At 37.7% G+C, this 24,277-nt stretch overlaps 1 protein-coding gene across 3 annotated transcripts; it reads right to left on the bottom strand.

Annotated features, from left to right (window-relative positions):
* Positions 1–5,498: 5,498 nt before the first annotated feature.
* LOC134845899 (uncharacterized) lies at positions 5,499–15,421 on the bottom strand. Of its 3 annotated transcripts, none has more exons than XM_063863020.1 (3): positions 15,155–15,421; positions 8,653–9,691; positions 5,499–5,742 (listed from the first exon to the last, which is right to left on the bottom strand). In XM_063863020.1, exons 1-3 carry the CDS (start codon positions 15,397–15,399, stop codon positions 5,566–5,568), a joined length of 1,461 nt encoding a protein of 486 aa, XP_063719090.1. In that variant the 5' UTR covers positions 15,400–15,421; the 3' UTR covers positions 5,499–5,565. The 3 variants fall into 3 exon arrangements, with proteins under 3 accessions (XP_063719090.1, XP_063719089.1, XP_063719091.1); XM_063863019.1 differs by lacking the exon at positions 15,155–15,421 and adding an exon at positions 13,249–13,515; XM_063863021.1 differs by lacking the exon at positions 15,155–15,421 and adding an exon at positions 13,249–13,515 and having other exon boundaries at positions 8,653–9,656.
* Between the last annotated feature and the right edge of the window lie 8,856 nt (positions 15,422–24,277).

The raw sequence follows: 24,277 nt of genomic DNA, 5'->3' as shown, positions 1-24,277 counted from the left end.
ACAAAACGAACCAGCAAGCCAAAAGAAAACAAAACGAAACTCACAGTCAAAAACCGAAACCCCGACAAACCCAAACAACAAAAATTATGAATAAAGACCATTCCATGTGCTGCGTCATCAAATATATCAAAAGCTTATGCAAAAATCTATAACATTCGCCCAGAAGTACACAACGACCGAATATAGATAAGTCCCTATTGACGACTGGCTGACGTCAGATACCTTTTTAATGTGTTTTCCACCGTCTCGATCTAGCCAAATGATTTTTGGTCTGTTTACGGGTCAATGAACGTGTTACGACTTGTAGGCTATCAGCTGAACTAATTTTACTTAGCCTCCGCCGGAAATTAAAAAAGCAATAGTTGAGCTATTTTACTGTTAGTTATATATTAAATTCATTAGAGATGACTTGCCATTTTCCTCGCCCTCAACTACTCATATCCTGGAACAATTATTTTTGCACGGAGTTAAAATCAAAAATATTCAGGGCATTACAGTTAGTAAGGAGGCTAATATAATTGCAAAATAGTTTCTAGGCACCAGGCCTCCGTTTCTCCTACTCACCCACCTGTTGTTCGGCTTCCGTTACCCCAGGTCCCAGGCACTGGAATCTTGCGATATATAGAGAGTTGCAAAAAGTTCGGACAGACAGAATTAATTAAAAAGAGCAACTGTCTAGACATCAACGGAAATTAAAACTGAAATAAACATAACGTCGAAAGTTCATAAAGCAGAGTTACGGAATCTACTTAACAATCCCTCTTTCAAGAAATGGGAGGAGATCGTTAAAAAGATTACTTGCAGCGAACTTTCGACCAATCAGAATGCAGCAAAATCCAACTTAACATAAACTGCTCTTGTGCGAATTTACTGTTTTTATTTACAGGGATGGAGATTATTTAGTAGTTACAATAGGGGGAGGGGGGATTGTTAAGTAGATCCGAGTTTCGCTCAAAACCTATAACCATGGAGGGCAATTGCATCCGAAGCGTCGAAATGTTTCATAGTAAAATCTGGATGTTTATAGCAGTATATAGAAAGTAGGCTAGCATAATCATCGGATAATCGACGATCTCGCATTTTGAATTTGGTCTGACAAAAAATTCAAGGTTGTTCAACTCCAGATTTTGCATGAAAAAAAAGCCTCGAAACGCACTGATTGCTCATTTCAAATAGTTCTGTTTGTCCGAACTTTTTGCTACTAATTATAGTTAATGCTGTTTTGTTGGCAATATGAGTTAACGCGAGCAAACGTCAAAAGCGGATATTTTAGAATTTCTGAAACTGTTTTACGTGTTTCATGCTACGAAAATTGCTGCACGACATCAAAATGAGCAATTTGAGTCCCTTCTTCCACATACGTTGATTGAGCATATTGCCAACAATTGACTTTTTTAGTTAGCTTTTAAAGATCGAATTGCTGATTAAGCTGACTAAAAATACAAGAGCGCCCTTGACAACTAAAAGTGAAGTTTTTGAGCTCTGGCTTTTATATTGAAAATTCGCAGGAAAAAAAAGACAACGAAAGCAGTGAACTGAAGTTTTACCGGTTTCAGCGCTGAATGTTTTTGTTTCTGTGAAAACTAAACTGTTAAGCATGAACGCACAAAATTGCAAACAAATGGACAAATGGGGACCGATAAAATCCTTGCCAATTTTAATCTTGTCAAGTTCGAAAGATAAATTTGAAATCCTATATAGCAGAGTTCTGCCATGAGTTTAAATAGGCATACAGCGCAGATTCCAATCACCCATAATAAGATTTTAAAAATTGAAATTGGCGTAAATGTGTTTTTTTTTTCATATGAAACTATCGTGTAATTCTAAACAGAGCCAAAATCAGCGGGTAATTATCAGCGCCAAAATGTATGAGACGACTACCAAATATGCGTAATCATCCCAATTCAATCACAATAACCTCAAAAAATGGTTGTTGTCGCCGATGAGAAAATTAATTCGGTCAAATTGTGCGAGTTAATCTAAAACCAGAATACGCAGAATGTTTACACCATTTCAAAGCCTATTGAAATGTTAATGACATCTTTCGAACAAACCGTGTTTTCAATTGAAAGTCAAGAAATAATGCATGCTCAAATGTGTGTTCATAAGTTCTTTTGAAATCATGAAATTCCAATTGAATCACGCTCAAAATGGCCAAGTATAAAAAAATTTCATGCTTCGACAAACGACGTTTAATCGAATCGCATTCGCGTGCAGAAGATTATATAGCTTTGGCCGACTGTTTGGGAATGAATCGGAACACTGCGTATACAATTGTGCGACGTGGGATATATGAAAATTTACCAAAAGGTGGATTATGCAATCAATAAATTGACGAAGAAGTTATTTTGGGCGCCAACTTGACCATACATTTTGAATAGAACGGGAACTTAATATGCATATATCGTCAAAGTATAACTGTTGATCATCAGGCATGTCCGTTGTCGAATTGATCGTGTTAAATTTGTTGCTAACTTGAGAAAAATTCTGTTCCGATTTGATAACGCTTGCTATTTGCAAGGGTAAGTACAGTGCTGATTTAAATTATCCGGACAAAATGAGCAAAACTTAAATTTTCAAACGCATTATTCTCAATTTGGGTTAAGATTAGACAAAAAGTTAAGAGAACAAAAGTTGCTTCGAATTTTATCAGAAATAATATGGTGCAATTTTTTCTCCGAGACTTAACCAAAATTTTACCCCAAAAATGGGTCATTTTGGATTTTTTCAATTAATCAACAATTAAGCTGTAACTACTTTGTTAATTGATGAGGATTATATATCAAAGGAAGCCTATTAAACAGTCCAACCAAATTCTGGGAGGTTAAATCTCCAAAATTTGAGCAAATTGATTCAAATTTGCTTTTAAGCAAAGATTTTGGGTTTTATATAGTAAAAATCACATTTCTTGACTATCAAGCAAAAATATTTTCTCTCATACAGGTTTTTGGAGATTTAATCCTTCTATAACTTTGTTGGGCTGTGTAATAGGCTTCTTTTGATATTTACTCCTCATCAATTAACAAAGTAGTTTCAGCGTACGTTTTGATAAACTGAAATATTAATTCACTTTGAATAATTCGACAGTGTAGCAGGCGAGGATCTGGGCTTTAATTGACTATTTTTTTGAACTCGCCTGATGAAAATTTGCACTTTATTTCAGGATAGTGCTGTGAATTAGTTTTCTTGCAGTGTTTGGAAAGTTTTGATCAACGTGGGTGAAGATTAGGGGTGGATCTAGGATTTTCTCTACTTTTAAGATCGTGCAAATTTAGTTTCCGAGCGCTCCCAGAACACTAACAGATCGTATTTTGACAAAAGTTTCTGCACCGCAAGCAAATTTTGAAAAACATAACAAAAAAGCCGTTTTTGGGCTTCTTTTGAAAATGTGGACTTAAAAAACAAGGTTTTTTGGCGCGAGCTCTCCTCCAATTTAGTGTATATTGGCCCCGAAATCTATGTTCGAGAAATTTCAGGGTCGGTCAGCCAAAATAGAATTTCTTGAAAACACCTTTGGGTCGGCATGGGGTCGAACTCCTCAAAGGGGTCATTCGCCCCCTCCCAGAACCCCCATATTTAGTTTGCATATGCAGTCAAATTTTGCTCGTGCAGCAAAATTTGCACAGAGACGAGGCTGCGTTTCGCTAACACAAGCGAGGAAGATGCAAAAAAGCTCTAAACAGGCATAACAAAGTGAAACAAGGAAAAGATTCAATTTACACCTTGAAAAAAATGTTGAGATTAGCTGTATCACGTTCTCACATCTGCAACACGGCCAGTAGGAAATAATTTAGTGGCCCAGCTAATGCTGGTTCTTCCTGTTTTAATACTTTTAATCATATGTTGTACTGATACGGAAATGCGTAATTTTCAAAACTTCAAAAAATGAAATGTATGCTAAACCCTAGGGTTTCCCTGCTTATGTAGGGGATGAACAGCTTAGTTAAAGGAGAATTTACTACTCGCTTTTTCAATTGAAGTCTTCATTTCAAACTTGGCTCGGTAATTTTTGAAAAAAAAGTGAAAAAGATACCAAAAATTGATCAAAATTTAAAAAAAATTGTCTTTACCTTAATCCCTAAAAATTTCTCTTCTTCAGCATGGGAATAGCCTCTGCTTTCCACAACTTTATTTTCGATTGAAGATTTCCGCACCCTGAAATTTTAGATTGAACTCTTAAAGTCAGACTTAGCTAGTAGTTTTCTAGAAAATTCTTAAATAACGATAAAATTTTAAAAGGAAACTTTCCGTTGTCTATATAAGCTTTTTAACAAAAAAAAGATAAAAAAAGATTGCACAGGGACAATCTAAGCACCCTGTTATTTTATTGAAATATCAACCTCAGAAGCAGCAGGTTAATTTTTGAAAAAAGAACAACTTTTTAAGAAACGGTCGAAAAATAAAGAATTTGACATGTTTAAGGCCATACTTTTTCGAAACGCAAGGCATAGCCGCTTGCGCCGGTAAGATTCGCATAACTAATTTTGTTCTTTTGGTTAAACCTTGAATCTCTGATTTAACAGGGTAGTTTATTAAGGAAGTCAAAAATTTTAAAAATTAACCAAAATGTCAAAAAATGGGCTTGTTTGAAGTCATATCTTTTTCCTGCCAATTTGAAGAAATAGCCACTTGAGAGAGCAAAATTCCAATAACTTGTTCTTTTGATGGAATCATTTGTGCATTTAATATTTGAGAAAATGAAAAAATCGAAACAAATAGGCCAAAAATCCCCCTACTGAAACTTTCGAAGGCCGTAGAACGTGAGGCAGAATCAAAAGAGACTAGCGAAATATGCACGCACATAGAAGAGCAGCCGGTTTTTCCATTGGTAACATTTTTTTGAAAATCGGAAGAAAATTTTGAGAAACATTGAAATTTCAGCAAAAAGTGCAAACATTTTCCAAGGCTTCGCAAAAAAAAACGGAAAACAACCTATCCCATACATTTTCATAATACAAGTTTTTTTTCAAACAAGACCTAACACTAGCCAAAATAAAGCAGCAACATATGCCATTAAATTTTTTATGCTGAAATAAGCTTAAATATGATTAAATTGAAATATACCAAAGTGCCACCAAATGAGCACTTTTATATGCGAATTAGGTTAGAAAAAAATCTTCAAAATAATACACTTCAATTTGCTAGTGTAAAAATAGTTGAGTTATCATAAAATACTCTTCCTCATCGATGATAAGTGAAAGGAATCAACTGAAAAATAAATTTCGGTTCAAAAAGAAATAAACATATGTGAATACATTCTACATTTAAACTTCTATTCAAAAATCACTGAAGTTCTTTACAAAATATCGAAATAAATCATGTTTGACAAATAAAAATGAATTCTAGGACGTGGCTAACCCACTCGCAGCTTCCATTCCTGTGGATTCTTTCTTGGACACATTTTCTGTGCCAGGTATCGGCGCTGATTTTGAGTCCATAGTTACTCTGTGTGGTTCCACTTAGATGTAAATGCGCATCACACGCAATGCAACTCAAACCGAGTTTGCTCGAACACTTCTGCAATAATGAACACACACCCATAGTTATCATTTTGGTTTTGTTTTTCTAAGGCAGTTGATTCAACTTGAGGAATCCTATCTTAGATACTTGTTTTGAGTCCCCTTCTCCGCTCTTGTCTACTCGGCTTTGTTGAGGTAAATGGGCCGTATTAGAGGTCAAAATAGCAAATAGCCTCCATATCAAGTCACGCGAGAGGAGTAGTCTGCTCACGCCAATAATTTCCTTCAACACAAAAATCTGGTTATCAATTCAAATTATTTCAAAACATGTTTTGCGCTTACGGAACCACATGGGATCAAAGCACATGAACATAGCCAACATAAAATTGGAAACGAGTCAATAAACTTTCGAATTTCACAGAAAAAAAACATGTATACTCTTAACGCTCTTTGAACTTCTGCGACAAATTGATTGGCACTTTTTTGGTAAAATTAACCCACTTTGAGAATGCCTGAGAAAACTTCGCTCGGAAATTTGAACATAGAGGTGAAGCTGCGCTTCACAAACACTTGCGAGAACACGACCAAAAAAAAACAACTTTATTAAGTGAAAAAAAGAAAGTAGAAATAAGCCTCGAATTACCGAAAACTCGGCTATGTGTCGGATTCAAATCAGCGACCTAGCGAATTTGAGTCTCACGCAATAACCACTTAGCTACGGATGCTTAAAATCCCCCACCAAAAACTAGCCACCAATATAAAGCAGCTACATATGCTAATAAATTGCCAATAGCAAAAGTAGCACCAAAAACAAAAATACACAATTTTGCATGTAATGAAGTGGAATAAATGAGGCCAAATTATGTATAAATTATGCATTTCAAAAAAATTGCGAGATACATTGAAATTAAAAATTTCTGAAATTGAGATTTTTATCGGGTACTGTTTGAAACTTTTTTCGTTTCATTTGATGAGTAAAAACGCATCAGCTGTTAGTTTTTACTAACCAAATGTCAAAGCACATATGATATTATACTGCTGCCGCATCCTACCGATTCAAAAGTGCCAACAAAAATAGCACTTCTATTTTCGACTCAGGTTGAACAAAAAGAAAGTTCGTACTGATATACACATTGCTTCGCAAGTGTAAAAGTAAGTTCGAAGCTAGAAGTCGATCACGTTTTTTATGAGCTTAACAATTTTACTGTCTAATAGTGCCTTTCTTTTAACTTGAATAGAAATTGAAAATCAAACCGCGAAAAAATATGCTATCAATAACTGTCCGAGATATAGTATAGAGGGAACGATTATGTAAACGTTGCACAAAAAAATCTGATAAATGAAAAAAAAATCTTATTTTTACAAAATTGAGTATTTTATAAAATATGAGAAATTCGGACACACATCTTGACTCATTGGATAGCTTTGCCAATGATTGGGCGCAAAATTAATCAAAAATCTATTTTTTTAAAAATCTTAAATACAAACACTCAAAAAAAATGTCTGAAAAATGAACTTGCACCATCAAGAAATATTGAAAACCTTAACTCCAATTTTGGCGCAAAGCCCAATTAAATTTCTTGCTACTGAAACCAAGCCGGAAAAAAATCAACAACAAATTAGACTCGAATCCCAGACCTATGCTGTCCCATGCATGGACGACACTTATATGCCTAATGCTCAGAAAGAGCGTCTGAACTGTAAACTATTATAAACCACACTATCAACTGATTCCACAGATTATGCTAGATAAGTTAATAACGTTAAAACCTAGATTCCCAATTGATAACATTTGCTAATTGCAATCGCATTCATGTCAAACAACAACCAATTCTCATTTCAAGAAACATAACTTTTAGTCTAACAAAAAGAAAGACACTAGAGACAAGAACAGCTTAACAAAAACCAGTTAAAAGAATGAACCTGAAAACGAAATCAACACTAGCTAGATTTTAGAACAAATGGCCAATCGAAGATTGGAAAAGAGTAATGAACGCAAGTAAGCATAAAAAACACTGACTACGAGCTTCAAAAAAATCTCAACTTTTGAGCTTTAAAGAAAAATATATATGCCCTTTAAGCTCTTTGAATTTCTAGAACACTTTATGATTGGCGCTTTTTTGATAACATGAACCCAACTTGAAAAAACTGGATCATTAGGTAAAGTTTTTATTCTGCTGGAAATCTAAGATTAAATTCCACTTTCAAAACTAGAAATCATTCACGTTTTTTTTCGCGCCATTTCCGCTTTCATATTTGGAGAGTGCTATTTACGTCACTTTCAGCAGATAAGTTTCAATTGAACTCAAAAAGTCCATATATACCTAAGTGCATCCATAAATGCATCAATATGTTTGAATGCACATCAGTGGTTATATGAGACTTTTCCTGAAAAAAAACTACGTTCAATACAAAATTGGTGACAAAAAAATATAAAATAAATCCATAAAACGGAACACAGAAATTCTGAACATCTTAAAGATGCAGAACTGCAAGGATAAGACAAATTTAAAATGAAAAGGACGAGGATAACTAAGGCTGTCATTTCAAAACGATACATTCTCCTCGAAACTTTGATGGACAAAATTATCAAAAACTTTTGAAATAACCATTTTCCGATCTGATAGCCTTTCACGCTTGCCAAATCTTTGTAATAAAAAAAGTTATCATTCCAAACAAAGTAGGCCAGAAAGCAAAGAAACACTTGAATAAAAGTATTATATACTTTTATCAAGTATATTATAAAAAACTGTCGGTCCCTAAAAATCCAAAAATTTCGACCTGAGTTAACATTAGAGTTAAGCGAACTAATAATATCTACGTACGTAATTTTCTTTATAAAAGAGGGTCTGTGGGTTGATGTTGAAAATATCTTGCAAAATATAAATCAATTTCAAATAAATCAACCAGAATTGAAGAAAATATCCTATTAGGTAAAATAGACTAACAGAATTAAAGCCAATACCAAACAAGCCGAACAGCTTGTCGTAACTATCGGCAAAAAAATCAATTTGCAAAAATGTTCAACACATGAAAATACTAGTGAAAGAAGTTGCTAATGGGAAAAGTTGCTAATGGGAAAAAAGTTGCTAATGGGAAAAAAGTATTGTACACGGTTGCAATACCTTTGCTAATCACAATGGTTAAAAAAATCCATTCAGATGTGAAAGAAAATACGAAGTCAGAAACTGACCTTTTCCCAGCGCTGAGTTGCGCGTTCAAAGTCATGTATATTACAATGAGGAGTCGATTTTACGGCCGGTTTCTCGAGATAACTAAGTCGCACAATCGCGAAATCTTCAATCTCTGAATTTTTTCTCATATACCCATTGATTCCTGCTGGTAGCGATACGCTTTCCTTTGAGAGCACAATTTTCGAATTAACACTCAACAGGCGAATTAACCCACTAACTTCGTGGCTGTCTGTAGCTCCTGGATCATCACAAACGACTAAGAAACGGTAAAAGCTCTCTTGTGCCTGATGTCTGAAATACTGAGCAAATAACGTCTCAAAGGTCGCATCCTCGCTCAGCAAATCTCCTATGAAAGGAGACATGCTCGGCTGCTTCTTCTTTTCCTGCGAACTGGCCCCCAAAAAATCTACCTCTTCTTCATTTATCGCTTCTCGACAGGCTAAATTATGCTTGTAGAGCTTAACATATTCCTTATGTTCCAAAGCTTTTGACGAGTTCCTCTCGGACTCAAGAGTGGAGTGATCCATATCCCAGAAAATAAAACCAATAAAATGCTGACACCTACTGCACAGGACTTGACTCATCTGCACATTTCTATAAGCCTCCACGTATTTGTTTTGTCTAGGCCCAATTCTAATACCCTCTATGTCAATTTGGTCCAGCTTGAAAAGATAAGCGAAGTCACTTGTAAGACAGTCTCCTGATTTGGGCGCCATTCTTACTTTGGGCACAGATGATGACGTCATTGACGATGTAGTGCTGGAGTGTGAATGGTTGTGACACCAAGCAGATGATTCAAACAGCTCATACCAATTATCAGAAGGCAGTTCCAGTACTCTCCTAATAGGCTTGTCAATTGTGATCGGCTGCAAACACGATCCGCAGCAGAACACGGGGCACTGCGATGATATCCAGTCCCGTTCAGCTTTGGTCACTTGGTTCCACGTCGCAGTATGCATTGTTTCATTCGGCTTGAAGTAGGAAAATACACTTCTAGCTGTTTCTAAACGAAGAAACAACCCATCGCTGTTGAAGTTGCTAGAACAGAAAAAAGGGACGGTAAACTTCTCTTATCTATTTTAAATGATTCCATCGATAGGATAGAGCATTTATTTTAATAGCCAACAAAACAAAGACAATCATTGTTCTCTCTCTACCATCCATGAAACCAAGCATATGAAACAATAATTGAGCGCAAACTCACGTAGGAGGAATCAAATAGTGAAAACACTAAGTCTATCAAATTTAAACTTCCATAAGTCTCGACAGAAGTTGATTCTAGGCAAACATGCTAGACATTCGAAAAAAAGAATTAGCAACGGAACAAAACTCACGGAAAGGGAAAAAAGCTGAAAATCTTTGAGCAGACAAAATATGCCGAGAAAAAATGATTTGATAAAAAATCTTTCAAGTTTTAAGTCCCAACTAAAACTACAAGGAGTAACACTTCCACTATCAACTGCAACTGAAGTTGCTTACAGCACAAGAAAAATCTGTAATGGGACATCTAAGCCGACTGAGCAGACAGCAGTTATGCCGAAAAAAAAACTAAAATTTTATAAAACTAAACCTGTAAATTTGTAAGTCCCATCTGAAACTACAATGATCAACACTTGTTAAAAAAAAAATTTCAATGAAAACGTTTCAAGGCCCCCATGAAGCAAGAATGAACAACACTTAGACCTGCAACTTCAATAAAAATTGCTTAGTAAAAGCAAAATCCCAGATGTGGCAACTGAGTCGACAAAATTTGAGCAGACAAAAGAATTATTGACAAGTCTACTTTTACAGAAAAAAAAACAATATTCGGTCGAAACTCGAACTCCAGATCATGGGAAGCAAAGGCGACGGCGTTAACTCTCGACCAAATTACCTCTCGGGAAAAAAGAACAGAGGATTTGTTAGTAAAGTTGTTCAGGGGAAAAAAGTTCAGTTCCCAATCACAACTGCTGTATGGGCTCAGTTGGGTGAACTCACTTGAAAAGTCTTTAAATTTGTGGAACATCAAATATCAAGCGCAAAAAACTATCTATTTTTCGGCTGAATGGCTTTAGTTTGTATTTGATTACACTCGCTAAAGGCAGTGTCTTGTAATCGGTAACTAGACTTTCCCGAAAACAATTTCCTTACATATCTTGCTTGCTTTTCTTACTTGCTTGATTATTGAACAACTTCCAGGTTCGTTTTCATTTGGCCTAAAGTTAACGCCGTTTTCTTTGCACTCTGTGGCAGGGTTCGAATTCCGGTCAGATCTTGTTTTTTCGTAACGTTTGCGTTGAAAATTATTTCCGGTAAAAATTGAATTGTCGGACTTTGTCTTCAAGTTTTGTCGGCTTAGTAGTTACATCACGGATTTTGCTTCTACTTTAAGGTTTTTCATTGTAGTTGCAGCTGCACGTGTTGTTCAATGTAGTTTCAGGGGAACTTGAAACTTGTAGGTTTTTTACTTTTTTCTCGGCTCAACTGGTGTCTTCTCAAAGATTGTCGGCTTCGTCGCCACATTTTTCTTTTGCTGCAAGCAAATGGGATTGTAGCTGCAAGTGCAAGAGAAATTTAAACTTTGAAGAGTTCTTTGATACTGTCTTTTCTTCTGCTCAACTTGTAGCTGCTCAAAGATGGTCGCTTTTGATTCTTCGTTAGTTTTGTTCTGTTGCTAATTGAATATTCAAATGTCTATCATGTTGGCCTATACTATACTTGTATCGAGACAAACGAAAACTTAACTTTTGGTAGACATAGTTTTCTCTATTTTTCGACTGTTTATGTTTTATACTTGCGAGAGCAAGTTTATTGTGGAAGGAAAACAAGTCGGATCAATGTTGAATTAAAAAGGCAAAAATCAGTGAACAAGTTAAAGCGCAGACATCAAGCAATAGCGAATGCGCTTTAAATAAAGCCCCTTAACAACAACCAGTTGGTCACAGATTGACAAGAAAAAAGCTAGTTTTCAAAAAAAAACATAGCCAATCGATGATTGGAGAAGAGTAATAAACGCAAGTAATTATAAAAAACACAGACTTTCAACTTTCGAATTTCAAAGAAAAAAAAATAGATGCCCTTTAAGCTCTTTGAATTTCTCGAATAATTATGACTGGCGCTTTTTTGATAACATGAACCCAACTTTCAATAGAAAACTGGATCATTAAGTTTTTAATCCGCTGGGAAATCTTAAAAATATATCCCACTTTCGAAACCAGAAATCGTTCATGTTTTTTGCGCCATTTCCACGTTCGTATTAGGAGAGTGCTATTTCAGCACTCACTTTCAGCAGATGATATTCAATTGAACTCAAAGAGTGCATTATACCTAAATGCATCAATATTTAAGACTTTTCCTGAAAAAAAATCAGTAAGGCCTATATAAGAGTTACGTGTTCTAAGTAAACCACTCCATTGAGAGTAACAACTTGTGTTACAGCTTGCTGTACTTCTAACGTTTTATGTTATATCTTTTTAACTATTTTTATATTTTTTGTAAATACCACTATTTTTCAGGTGCTATGTTTTAACTGATGATGAACTTTCTGTTCGAAAAGCTTTTTACCACAACATTGTTTTACTCTTTACTACTATATAAGAGTCTTCACTACGTTCATTACTCTTAACAAGCAAACAAAATCGAATCAAGGAAAACCAAATCAAGCATACCAACTAACAACAGTTTCTTTTCAAAACTTATGTTTCAAATTTTAAAAAATTTCGCCACAAAAAAAATTTCAAGTACTTTTATATTACAGCTCGAACCTTGTATACACGCTTTTCACCGACCGAGTATGTGTCAATTATTTCTAGTATCTACTTTTGCACGGAAAAAAGACTCCCGGGTTTGAAGTTAGTCCTCCGTCACTTTGCGAGGCCGGACAAGAAACACTTTTGACAAAAAATTTGATTTTTTAAATTGCCACACACAACAGTCTAAAAAACGTGACTAAGGATGTTTCGTAATAACCATCAATGAATATTTTTTAAACTTTCCATTTTCATTATTTTATTTACAAAATTTCATTTGAAAAATTCACAAGAAGTACGAAAAAAATGAACAAGTAAGAAGGTTCCAACCCTCGCGTCAGTCATATCCCTGCTCTCTTACCTTGTTCAGAGAAACTAGCAGAGAAACTAAGCGAAAAACGTAACGAATCATAATCGGACACAATAAACTTTATAAGAACAAAAATAAGTTTTGCACTTCTGAGGAGTGCAATCCTCTGCCTGAGGAGTGCAATCCTCTGCCTTAGGGGTGCAAAAAACTTAAAAATACATCCAACATAGACAATTCTATCTGTGCTATAATCGAGGAGGGTAGATTTTAATTGACAGTTCTCTGGATGCATTAAAATCGACTTGATTTATTCATAAAAGTTTGGCGATGTATTTATAAAGCGTTGGTACGGCCGTATCCAACCTGTGCACGTACCGTCGCATGACGGAAGGGCCCAAATTAATTGACCCTTTTTTGTTCATTGCTAAAGATTACACCTGACTTACTCAAATAGAGAAAAGCTGAAAAACTTAAAACATGACATGGCCTGCAATAGCATATGACTAGCTGAATCTGGAACTGGAATAGGATCGCATTTGTATAACAAGAAGCGGTACCTTATGATGCAGGTTTCTGGGCGGAGCAAGACTTCTCTCGGCATTTTGAAGTCCTCGTCAAATTCGATGTCGTCATCATTGCCAGCCTTTGATAATAGTTCAGTTAGTCGCTTAAACCTTATATTTCGTCTCGTAATATGAATAAGAATCGCTTTATGTCTCAGATAATCATGAAGCGGAATTGTAAGATTAATAATCTGTAGATTTTCTTGAAGATCTCCAAATATTGGGTTACAACACGCCATCAAACTTCTAGTAACATTAATTTTTCTAGAATTAGAAAAGTTAAACAGAGCATTTATTGAAGAAAATTTTGATAAAAATAAATTTCAAACTATTTCGCAACTATGTGCATCGTCAGGTTTTTTACAATAAACTAATCTATATGACGATAAAACATCAATTTACAAATGTTACTTACAAAAATTCACATAAATTTTGGTTCTAAACAATCATGTTTAAAAAAAGCCAGCAAGCTCGCAGAAAAGCCAGCTCACAGAAACCAGCAAGCTCTGGGAACAACGACAACTCCAAACTGATTGCTGCCAAACTTGACGAAGGAGATATCAAGGGAGCTGTCAGGTTGGCAGCCAGCGACGATACTTTCTTGCCACCGACTTTTGAGAACAAAACACTGCTCGACGCGAAACACCCTCCTGCGCCCGCAGACAAGCTACACCCCCATCTAACGACTGTGTTCAACTTCAAGTTAGCCAGTCTGAAGTCATGAGAGCGGTCATGTCTTTTAACGCAGGTAGTGCTGGTGGACCGACGGGCCTCAGACCACAACACGTGAAAGGCGCACTTTCACCATCTGCTAACAAAGCTGCCAACAACCTGCTCTCGCTTTTTACCACAACATTGTTTTACTCTTTACTACTATATAAGAGTCTTCACTACGTTCATTACTCTTAACAAGCAAACAAAATCGAATCAAGGAAAACCAAATCAAGCATACCAACTAACAACAGTTTTTTTTCAAAACTTATGTTTCAAATATTAAAAAATTTCGCCACAAAAAAAATTTCAAGTACTTTTATATTACAGCTCGAACCTTGTATACACGCTTTTCACCGACCGAGTATGTGTCAATTATTTCTAGTATCTACTTTTGCACGGAAAAAAGACTCCCGGGTTTGAAGTTAGTCCTCCGTCACTTTGCGAGGCCGGACAAGAAACACATTTGACAAAAAATTTGATTTTTTAAATTGCCACACACAACAGTCTAAAAAACGTGACTAAGGATGTTTCGTAATAACCATCAATGAATATTTTTTAAACTTTCCATTTTCATTATTTTATTTACAAAATTTCATTTGAAAAATTCACAAGAAGTACGAAAAAAACGAACAAGTAAGAAGGTTCCAACCCTCGCGTCAGTCATATCCCTGCTCTCTTACCTTGTTCAGAGAAACTAGCAGAGAAACTAAGCGAAAAACGTAACGAATCATAATCGGACACAATAAACTTTATAAGAACAAAAATAAGTTTTGCACTTCTGAGGAGTGCAATCCTCTGCCTGAGGAGTGCAATCCTCTGCCTTAGGGGTGCAAAAAACTTAAAAATACATCCAACATAGAAAATTCTATCTGTGCTATAATCGAGGAGGGTAGATTTTAATTGACAGTTCTCTGGATGCATTAAAATCGACTTGATTTATTCATAAAAGTTTGGCGATGTATTTATAAAGCGTTGGTACGGCCGTATCCAACCTGTGCACGTACCGTCGCATGACGGAAGGGCCCAAATTAATTGACCCTTTTTTGTTCATTTCTAAAGATTACACCTGACTTACTCAAATAGAGAAAAGCTGAAAAACTTAAAACATGACATGGCCTGCAATAGCATATGACTAGCTGAATCTGGAACTGGAATAGGATCGCATTTGTATAAAAAGAAGCGGTACCTTATGATGCAGGTTTCTGGGCGGAGCAAGACTTCTCTCGGCATTTTGAATTCCTCGTCAAATTCGATGTCGTCATCATTGCCAGCCTTTGATAATAGTTCAGTTAGTCGCTTAAACCTTATATTTCGTCTCGTAATATGAATAAGAATCGCTTTATGTCTCAGATAATCATGAAGCGGAATTGTAAGATTAATAATCTGTAGATTTTCTTGAAGATCTCCAAATATTGGGTTACAACACGCCATCAAACTTCTAGTAACATTAATTTTTCTAGAATTAGAAAAGTTAAACAGAGCATTTATTGAAGAAAATTTTGATAAAAATAAATTTCAAACTATTTCGCAACTATGTGCATCGTCAGGTTTTTTACAATAAACTAATCTATATGACGATAAAACATCAATTTACAAATGTTACTTACAAAAATTCACATAAATTTTGGTTCTAAACAATCATGTTTAGAAAAAGCCAGCAAGCTCGCAGAAAAGCCAGCTCACAGAAACCAGCAAGCTCTGGGAACAACGACAACTCCAAACTGATTGCTGCCAAACTTGACGAAGGAGATATCAAGGGAGCTGTCAGGTTGGCAGCCAGCGACGATACTTTCTTGCCACCGACTTTTGAGAACAAAACACTGCTCGACGCGAAACACCCTCCTGCGCCCGCAGACAAGCTACACCCCCATCTAACGACTGTGTTCAACTTCAAGTTAGCCAGTCTGAAGTCATGAGAGCGGTCATGTCTTTTAACGCAGGTAGTGCTGGTGGACCGACGGGCCTCAGACCACAACACGTGAAAGGCGCACTTTCACCATCTGCTAACAAAGCTGCCAACAACCTGCTCTCGCTTTTTACCACAACATTGTTTTACTCTTTACTACTATATAAGAGTCTTCACTACGTTCATTACTCTTAACAAGCAAACAAAATCGAATCAAGGAAAACCAAATCAAGCATACCAACTAACAACAGTTTTTTTTCAAAACTTATGTTTCAAATATTAAAAAATTTCGCCACAAAAAAAATTTCAAGTACTTTTATATTACAGCTCGAACCTTGTATACACGCTTTTCACCGACCGAGTATGTGTCAATTATTTCTAGTATCTACTTTTGCACGGAAAAAAGACTCCCGGGTTTGAAGTTAGTCCTCCGTCACTTTGCGAGGCCGGACAAGAAACACTTTTGACAAAAAATTTGATTTTTTAAATTGCCACACACAACAGTCTAAAAAACGTGACTAAGGATGTTTCGTAATAACCATCAATGAATATTTTTTAAACTTTCCATTTTCATTATTTTATTTACAAAATTTCATTTGAAAAATTCACAAGAAGTACGAAAAAAACGAACAAGTAAGAAGGTTCCAACCCTCGCGTCAGTCATATCCCTGCTCTCTTACCTTGTTCAGAGAAACTAGCAGAGAAACTAAGCGAAAAACGTAACGAATCATAATCGGACACAATAAACTTTATAAGAACAAAAATAAGTTTTGCACTTCTGAGGAGTGCAATCCTCTGCCTGAGGAGTGCAATCCTCTGCCTTAGGGGTGCAAAAAACTTAAAAATACATCCAACATAGACAATTCTATCTGTGCTATAATCGAGGAGGGTAGATTTTAATTGACAGTTCTCTGGATGCATTAAAATCGACTTGATTTATTCATAAAAGTTTGGCGATGTATTTATAAAGCGTTGGTACGGCCGTATCCAACCTGTGCACGTACCGTCGCATGACGGAAGGGCCCAAATTAATTGACCCTTTTTTGTTCATTGCTAAAGATTACACCTGACTTACTCAAATAGAGAAAAGCTGAAAAACTTAAAACATGACATGGCCTGCAATAGCATATGACTAGCTGAATCTGGAACTGGAATAGGATCGCATTTGTATAACAAGAAGCGGTACCTTATGATGCAGGTTTCTGGGCGGAGCAAGACTTCTCTCGGCATTTTGAATTCCTCGTCAAATTCGATGTCGTCATCATTGCCAGCCTTTGATAATAGTTCAGTTAGTCGCTTAAACCTTATATTTCGTCTCGTAATATGAATAAGAATCGCTTTATGTCTCAGATAATCATGAAGCGGAATTGTAAGATTAATAATCTGTAGATTTTCTTGAAGATCTCCAAATATTGGGTTACAACACGCCATCAAACTTCTAGTAACATTAATTTTTCTAGAATTAGAAAAGTTAAACAGAGCATTTATTGAAGAAAATTTTGATAAAAATAAATTTCAAACTATTTCGCAACTATGTGCATCGTCAGGTTTTTTACAATAAACTAATCTATATGACGATAAAACATCAATTTACAAATGTTACTTACAAAAATTCACATAAATTTTGGTTCTAAACAATCATGTTTAAAAAAAGCCAGCAAGCTCGCAGAAAAGCCAGCTCACAGAAACCAGCAAGCTCTGGGAACAACGACAACTCCAAACTGATTGCAGCCAAACTTGACGAAGGAGATATCAAGGGAGCTGTCAGGTTGGCAGCCAGCGACGATACTTTCTTGCCACCGACTTTTGAGAACAAAACACTGCTCGACGCGAAACACCCTCCTGCGCCCGCAGACAAGCTACACCCCCATCTAACGACTGTGTTCAACTTCAAGTTAGCCAGTCTGAAGTCAGGAGAGTGGTCATGTCTTTTAACGCAGGTAGTGCTGGTGGACCGACGGGCCTCAGACCACAACACGTGAAAGGCGCACTTTCACCATCTGCTAACAAAGCTGGCAACAACCTGCTCTCGCATCTGCCAGACTACACAAATTTATTGTTGACAGGCAACATCCCTGCGTTCATCAAGACTGTCGTCTCCAGTGCTACACTCATCTCTTTGGCCAAGAAATTTGGAGGAATACGCCCGATCGCGATTGGAGACACTTTGCGAAGACTCACTTCCAAATGCATTTCACGGCGCATGCTGGAAAAATTCAGATTATTTTTGGCCTTTTCAGCTAGAAGCTGGTGTTAAACACGGGAGTGAGGCGGCGGCCCATGTAGCGCGCGACTTCATTGAATGCGCAGAACGTGATCAAGCCTTTGTCAAAATTGACTTTGCCAACGCCTTCAACAGTGTAAGACGTGATGTCATTTTGAAAGCCATCAATGAACACGCCCCGGAGATCCTTAGCTTTGTGAAACTCTGCTACAAAAACAGCAGTTTCTTGATATATGGTGCCTTCACCATCAAATCAACAGAAGGGTTTCAGCAAGGCGATCCCTCGGCTACGTTTGGCTTTTGTCTTGTCCTACATCCTGCTTTGCAGAACCTCTTGAGCAAGCTGAAAACTGGATACCTGGATGACGTTGCTTTTGCTGATGAATGGCGCACCACTCTCCATGATCTTCTGAGTATCAAACAATTATGTGAGAAATTGGGTCTTTTTTTGAATGAGAAATTCGAGGTGACAGCTTTTGGGAGCAGTAAAAAGGAGATAGAAAGAGCTTTTCGTTAGACATTTCTCACTATTCAATGCGTTGATGCCGAAGACAGCACACTTCTTGGGGCTGGTCTAGGCACTCGGTCGATTCGAGCAGAGTTAATGGACAAACTTGCGAAACTCAAGACACTCCTGCAGCGAACAGCTTCTTTACCATGTCAAACCGCTTTCTTTTTCATTAAAAAATGTTTCTTTGTCCCTAAACTTATGTATGTCCTCCGCGCTAGTCCTGCCTTTAAACACACAGATATACTCGACGAAATTGACACACTTGTACGCCTTGAACTTGAGAGAATCTTCAACCGCATCATTTCCGATCAAGTCAAATTTGCTTGCCCACGAAACAAGGAGGGTTTGGTCTTTCAAACACCAGCACTCTCAGCTCATCAGCATTTATTGCTTCCTTTGTTTCCACTGAAAATTTACGGCACTGCCTTGCTCCTGAGATAAGCAATCCTGGTCTTTTTAACGAAGACGCCGACCACTGGGAGTCTCTCAGCAACCACAGATTTGAAGACTTAACCCCCCAGTGCGCTCAAAAATTTTGGACAAAACCTATCTACGAACAACAATCCGCAAATATTTTGAGCAATTGTACCGACGAAAACTCACTTGCTCGTTATCACGGCTGTCGCGCGGTAGGTTCAGGCGCTTGGCTGGACGTCCTTCCTTCTCGTCCGCTGGGTCTGCGTCTAGGAGATCATGCGTCTGATGAGTTCCGTATTTCAGCTGGTCTGCGTATAGGAGCCCCAGTAACCGCACAACACACGTGCAAATGTGGCTGTCGCAGCAACAAATGGAAGACACGCACTTGTCTGCCCGAAGATCAAGTACAGGTTCATCAGACATCCGAATGGCAACATGATTATTAAAGATTCTATAAAATCACTCTGGATCAGTTCCACACTAGAACCTATCGGGCTGCTACGCAAAGATGGACGCAGACCAGATGGACACACACTAATGCCATGGCAGCGAGGACGGACCTTGGCATGGGATTTCACATGTATAAGTCGTTTGGCAAACTCTAATCTGCCAATGGGAGTTCTTCCGGGTGCCAATGCAGCTTCCGAGGCCGAAGTCCGCAAAAGAAACCACTGTTCAGACCTGCCTTCTACTGTAAATTTCGAACCCGTTGCCATGGAAACACTGGGTGGCGCTGGTAGGTCTACTGCAGTTTTCTTGAAGGACTTGCAAGGCGAATAACAGTCTTAACAGGTGAGAAACTAGCTTTTAAATTTCTCAAACAAAAGCTAGATCTAGCGATTCAGCGCGGGAACGCTGGATGCATCCTTGAGGCAACTAGTTGACACACACCCTTCGCTTTACTGCTTCAACTGTAAACTGTGCGGTATACACGCTCTTTTTATCACAGTTGACGTTTTTCTTTTTTTAATGGTAATCAGAAGGTCAAAAGTATCATAGTAACCGAATTTACAGACAGGAGTCCCTTCATCACGTATTCCAGTCAAAATCCTTGGAATATTCAAGTTATGGAAGTGGTAATGATAAAAGAAGATGACAAATGTTGAAGTCGTTTTCAATTAAAATCGATATGGGTTACGTTTCTTCAATAAGAACACGTGTGACATTCGACCAGAATGGACAAAAATGCAATTTCGGATGGCTAGCCGCTGACCTGGAGAATTGGCAGTTTTAGCACATTAGCGACGTTATTTGAACGATTAGACAAACTGTGAGAGTTTTCTGGTATTTTAAATTTTTATATTTTGAATGATGACGTCACATTTCTGAACCCTAAGTACGACTCTCCCAGACCTTGATCAGACAGGGAATAAGCGACGTGACGCCACTAATGGGGAGCTCTAAGGCCCCAGAGAGAAGAATACAGAAAATGCCAGCGAAGAAAGTGTCACGTGTGATAGACGTACAAAAGAACAATCAATTGAGATATAATTTCACGGAGTTCCGGAGACAGATCCGAGAGCTTGCTTCAATCGAGCGACTTGGGACCCGGCAGTAAACCTGCAATAACCGCCACTGGGGACATCACATCTGATACTGGGAGACAGCTTGGTCAGAGTACTATCGAATTTGAGGACCTCTTGGGTCACCATGGTGAGGGCCTTCGGAGGCGCGACGATAGCCCAGTTATATCGGATGGTGGAACTATCCCTGCTCTCTTACCTTGTTCAGAGAAACTAGCAGAGAAACTAAGCGAAAAACGTAACGAATCATAATCGGACACAATAAACTTTATAAGAACAAAAATAAGTTTTGCACTTCTGAGGAGTGCAATCCTCTGCCTGAGGAGTGCAATCCTCTGCCTTAGGGGTGCAAAAAACTTAAAAATACATCCAACATAGACAATTCTATCTGTGCTATAATCGAGGAGGGTAGATTTTAATTGACAGTTCTCTGGATGCATTAAAATCGACTTGATTTATTCATAAAAGTTTGGCGATGTATTTATAAAGCGTTGGTACGGCCGTATCCAACCTGTGCACGTACCGTCGCATGACGGAAGGGCCCAAATTAATTGACCCTTTTTTGTTCATTGCTAAAGATTACACCTGACTTACTCAAATAGAGAAAAGCTGAAAAACTTAAAACATGACATGGCCTGCAATAGCATATGACTAGCTGAATCTGGAACTGGAATAGGATCGCATTTGTATAACAAGAAGCGGTACCTTATGATGCAGGTTTCTGGGTGGAGCAAGACTTCTCTCGGCATTTTGAAGTCCTCGTCAAATTCGATGTCGTCATCATTGCCAGCCTTTGATAATAGTTCAGTTAGTCGCTTAAACCTTATATTTCGTCTCGTAATATGAATAAGAATCGCTTTATGTCTCAGATAATCATGAAGCGGAATTGTAAGATTAATAATCTGTAGATTTTCTTGAAGATCTCCAAATATTGGGTTACAACACGCCATCAAACTTCTAGTAACATTAATTTTTCTAGAATTAGAAAAGTTAAACAGAGCATTTATTGAAGAAAATTTTGATAAAAATAAATTTCAAACTATTTCGCAACTATGTGCATCGTCAGGTTTTTTACAATAAACTAATCTATATGATAAATTTTGGTTCTAAACAATCATGTTTAAAAAAAGCCAGCAAGCTCGCAGAAAAGCCAGCTCACAGAAACCAGCAAGCTCTGGGAACAACGACAACTCCAAACTGATTGCTGCCAAACTTGACGACGGAGATATCAAGGGAGCTGTCAGGTTGGCAGCCAGCGACGATACTTTCTTGCCACCGACTTTTGAGAACAAAACACTGCTCGACGCGAAACACCCTCCTGCGCCCGCAGACAAGCTACACCCCCATCTAACGACTGTGTTCAACTTCAAGTTAGCCAGTCTGAAGTCATGAGAGCGGTCATGTCTTTTAACGCAGGTAGTGCTGGTGGACCGACGGGCCTCAGACCACAACACGTGAAAGGCGCACTTTCACCATCTGCTAACAAAGCTGCCAACAACCTGCTCTCGCTTTTTACCACAACATTGTTTTACTCTTTACTACTATATAAGAGTCTTCACTACGTTCATTACTCTTAACAAGCAAACAAAATCGAATCAAGGAAAACCAAATCAAGCATACCAACTAACAACAGTTTTTTTTCAAAACTTATGTTTCAAATATTAAAAAATTTCGCCACAAAAAAAATTTCAAGTACTTTTATATTACAGCTCGAACCTTGTATACACGCTTTTCACCGACCGAGTATGTGTCAATTATTTCTAGTATCTACTTTTGCACGGAAAAAAGACTCCCGGGTTTGAAGTTAGTCCTCCGTCACTTTGCGAGGCCGGACAAGAAACACTTTTGACAAAAAATTTGATTTTTTAAATTGCCACACACAACAGTCTAAAAAACGTGACTAAGGATGTTTCGTAATAACCATCAATGAATATTTTTTAAACTTTCCATTTTCATTATTTTATTTACAAAATTTCATTTGAAAAATTCACAAGAAGTACGAAAAAAATGAACAAGTAAGAAGGTTCCAACCCTCGCGTCAGTCATATCCCTGCTCTCTTACCTTGTTCAGAGAAACTAGCAGAGAAACTAAGCGAAAAACGTAACGAATCATAATCGGACACAATAAACTTTATAAGAACAAAAATAAGTTTTGCACTTCTGAGGAGTGCAATCCTCTGCCTGAGGAGTGCAATCCTCTGCCTTAGGGGTGCAAAAAACTTAAAAATACATCCAACATAGACAATTCTATCTGTGCTATAATCGAGGAGGGTAGATTTTAATTGACAGTTCTCTGGATGCATTGATAATCATGCATCGGAATTGTAAGATTAATAATCTGTAGATTTTCTTGAAGATCTCCAAATATTGGGTTACAACACGCCATCAAACTTCTAGTAACATTAATTTTTCTAGAATTAGAAAAGTTAAACAGAGCATTTATTGAAGAAAATTTTGATAAAAATAAATTTCAAACTATTTCGCAACTATGTGCATCGTCAGGTTTTTTACAATAAACTAATCTATATGACGATAAACCATCAATTTACAAATGTTACTTACAAAAATTCACATAAATTTTGGTTCTAAACAATCATGTTTAAAAAAAGCCAGCAAGCTCGCAGAAAAGCCAGCTCACAGAAACCAGCAAGCTCTGGGAACAACGACAACTCCAAACTGATTGCTGCCAAACTTGAAGAAGGAGATATCAAGGGAGCTGTCAGGTTGGCAGCCAGCGACGATACTTTCTTGCCACCGACTTTTGAGAACAAAACACTGCTCGACGCGAAACACCCTCCTGCGCCCGCAGACAAGCTACACCCCCATCTAACGACTGTGTTCAACTTCAAGTTAGCCAGTCTGAAGTCAGGAGAGTGGTCATGTCTTTTAACGCAGGTAGTGCTGGTGGACCGACGGGCCTCAGACCACAACACGTGAAAGGCGCACTTTCACCATCTGCTAACAAAGCTGGCAACAACCTGCTCTCGCATCTGCCAGACTACACAAATTTATTGTTGACAGGCAACATCCCTGCGTTCATCAAGACTGTCGTCTCCAGTGCTACACTCATCTCTTTGGCCAAGAAATTTGGAGGAATACGCCCGATCGCGATTGGAGACACTTTGCGAAGACTCACTTCCAAATGCATTTCACGGCGCATGCTGGAAAAATTCAGATTATTTTTGGCCTTTTCAGCTAGAAGCTGGTGTTAAACACGGGAGTGAGGCGGCGGCCCATGTAGCGCGCGACTTCATTGAATGCGCAGAACGTGATCAAGCCTTTGTCAAAATTGACTTTGCCAACGCCTTCAACAGTGTAAGACGTGATGTCATTTTGAAAGCCATCAATGAACACGCCCCGGAGATCCTTAGCTTTGTGAAACTCTGCTACAAAAACAGCAGTTTCTTGATATATGGTGCCTTCACCATCAAATCAACAGAAGGGTTTCAGCAAGGCGATCCCTTGGCTACGTTTGGCTTTTGTCTTGTCCTACATCCTGCTTTGCAGAACCTCTTGAGCAAGCTGAAAACTGGATACTTGGATGACGTTGCTTTTGCTGATGTATGGCGCACCACTCTCCATGATCTTCTGAGTATCAAACAAGCATGTGAGAAATTGGGTCTTTTTTTGAATGAGAAATTCGAGGTGACAGCTTTTGGGAGCAGTAAAAAGGAGATAGAAAGAGCTTTTCGTTAGACATTTCTCACTATTCAATGCGTTGATGCCGA

This window comes from Symsagittifera roscoffensis, chromosome 5 (genome assembly GCF_963678635.1).
Source record: "Symsagittifera roscoffensis chromosome 5, txSymRosc1.1, whole genome shotgun sequence".
Lineage (NCBI taxonomy): Eukaryota > Metazoa > Xenacoelomorpha > Acoela > Convolutidae > Symsagittifera > Symsagittifera roscoffensis.
Note: the sequence above shows the minus strand (reverse complement) of the source record. Positions and strands in the feature narration are given on the sequence as shown.

Coding starts and splice junctions, on each gene's coding strand:
- LOC134845899 (XM_063863020.1), bottom strand. CDS start 15,399: ATGGCGTGTTGTAACCCAATATTTGGAGATCTTCAAGAAAATCTACAG. Junction 9,692..15,154: donor CCAGAAACCTGCATCATAAG/GTACCGCTTCTT, acceptor TTTCTGTTCTAG/CAACTTCAACAGCGATGGGT. Junction 5,743..8,652: donor CAACTCAGCGCTGGGAAAAG/GTCAGTTTCTGA, acceptor TTTGTGTTGAAG/GAAATTATTGGCGTGAGCAG.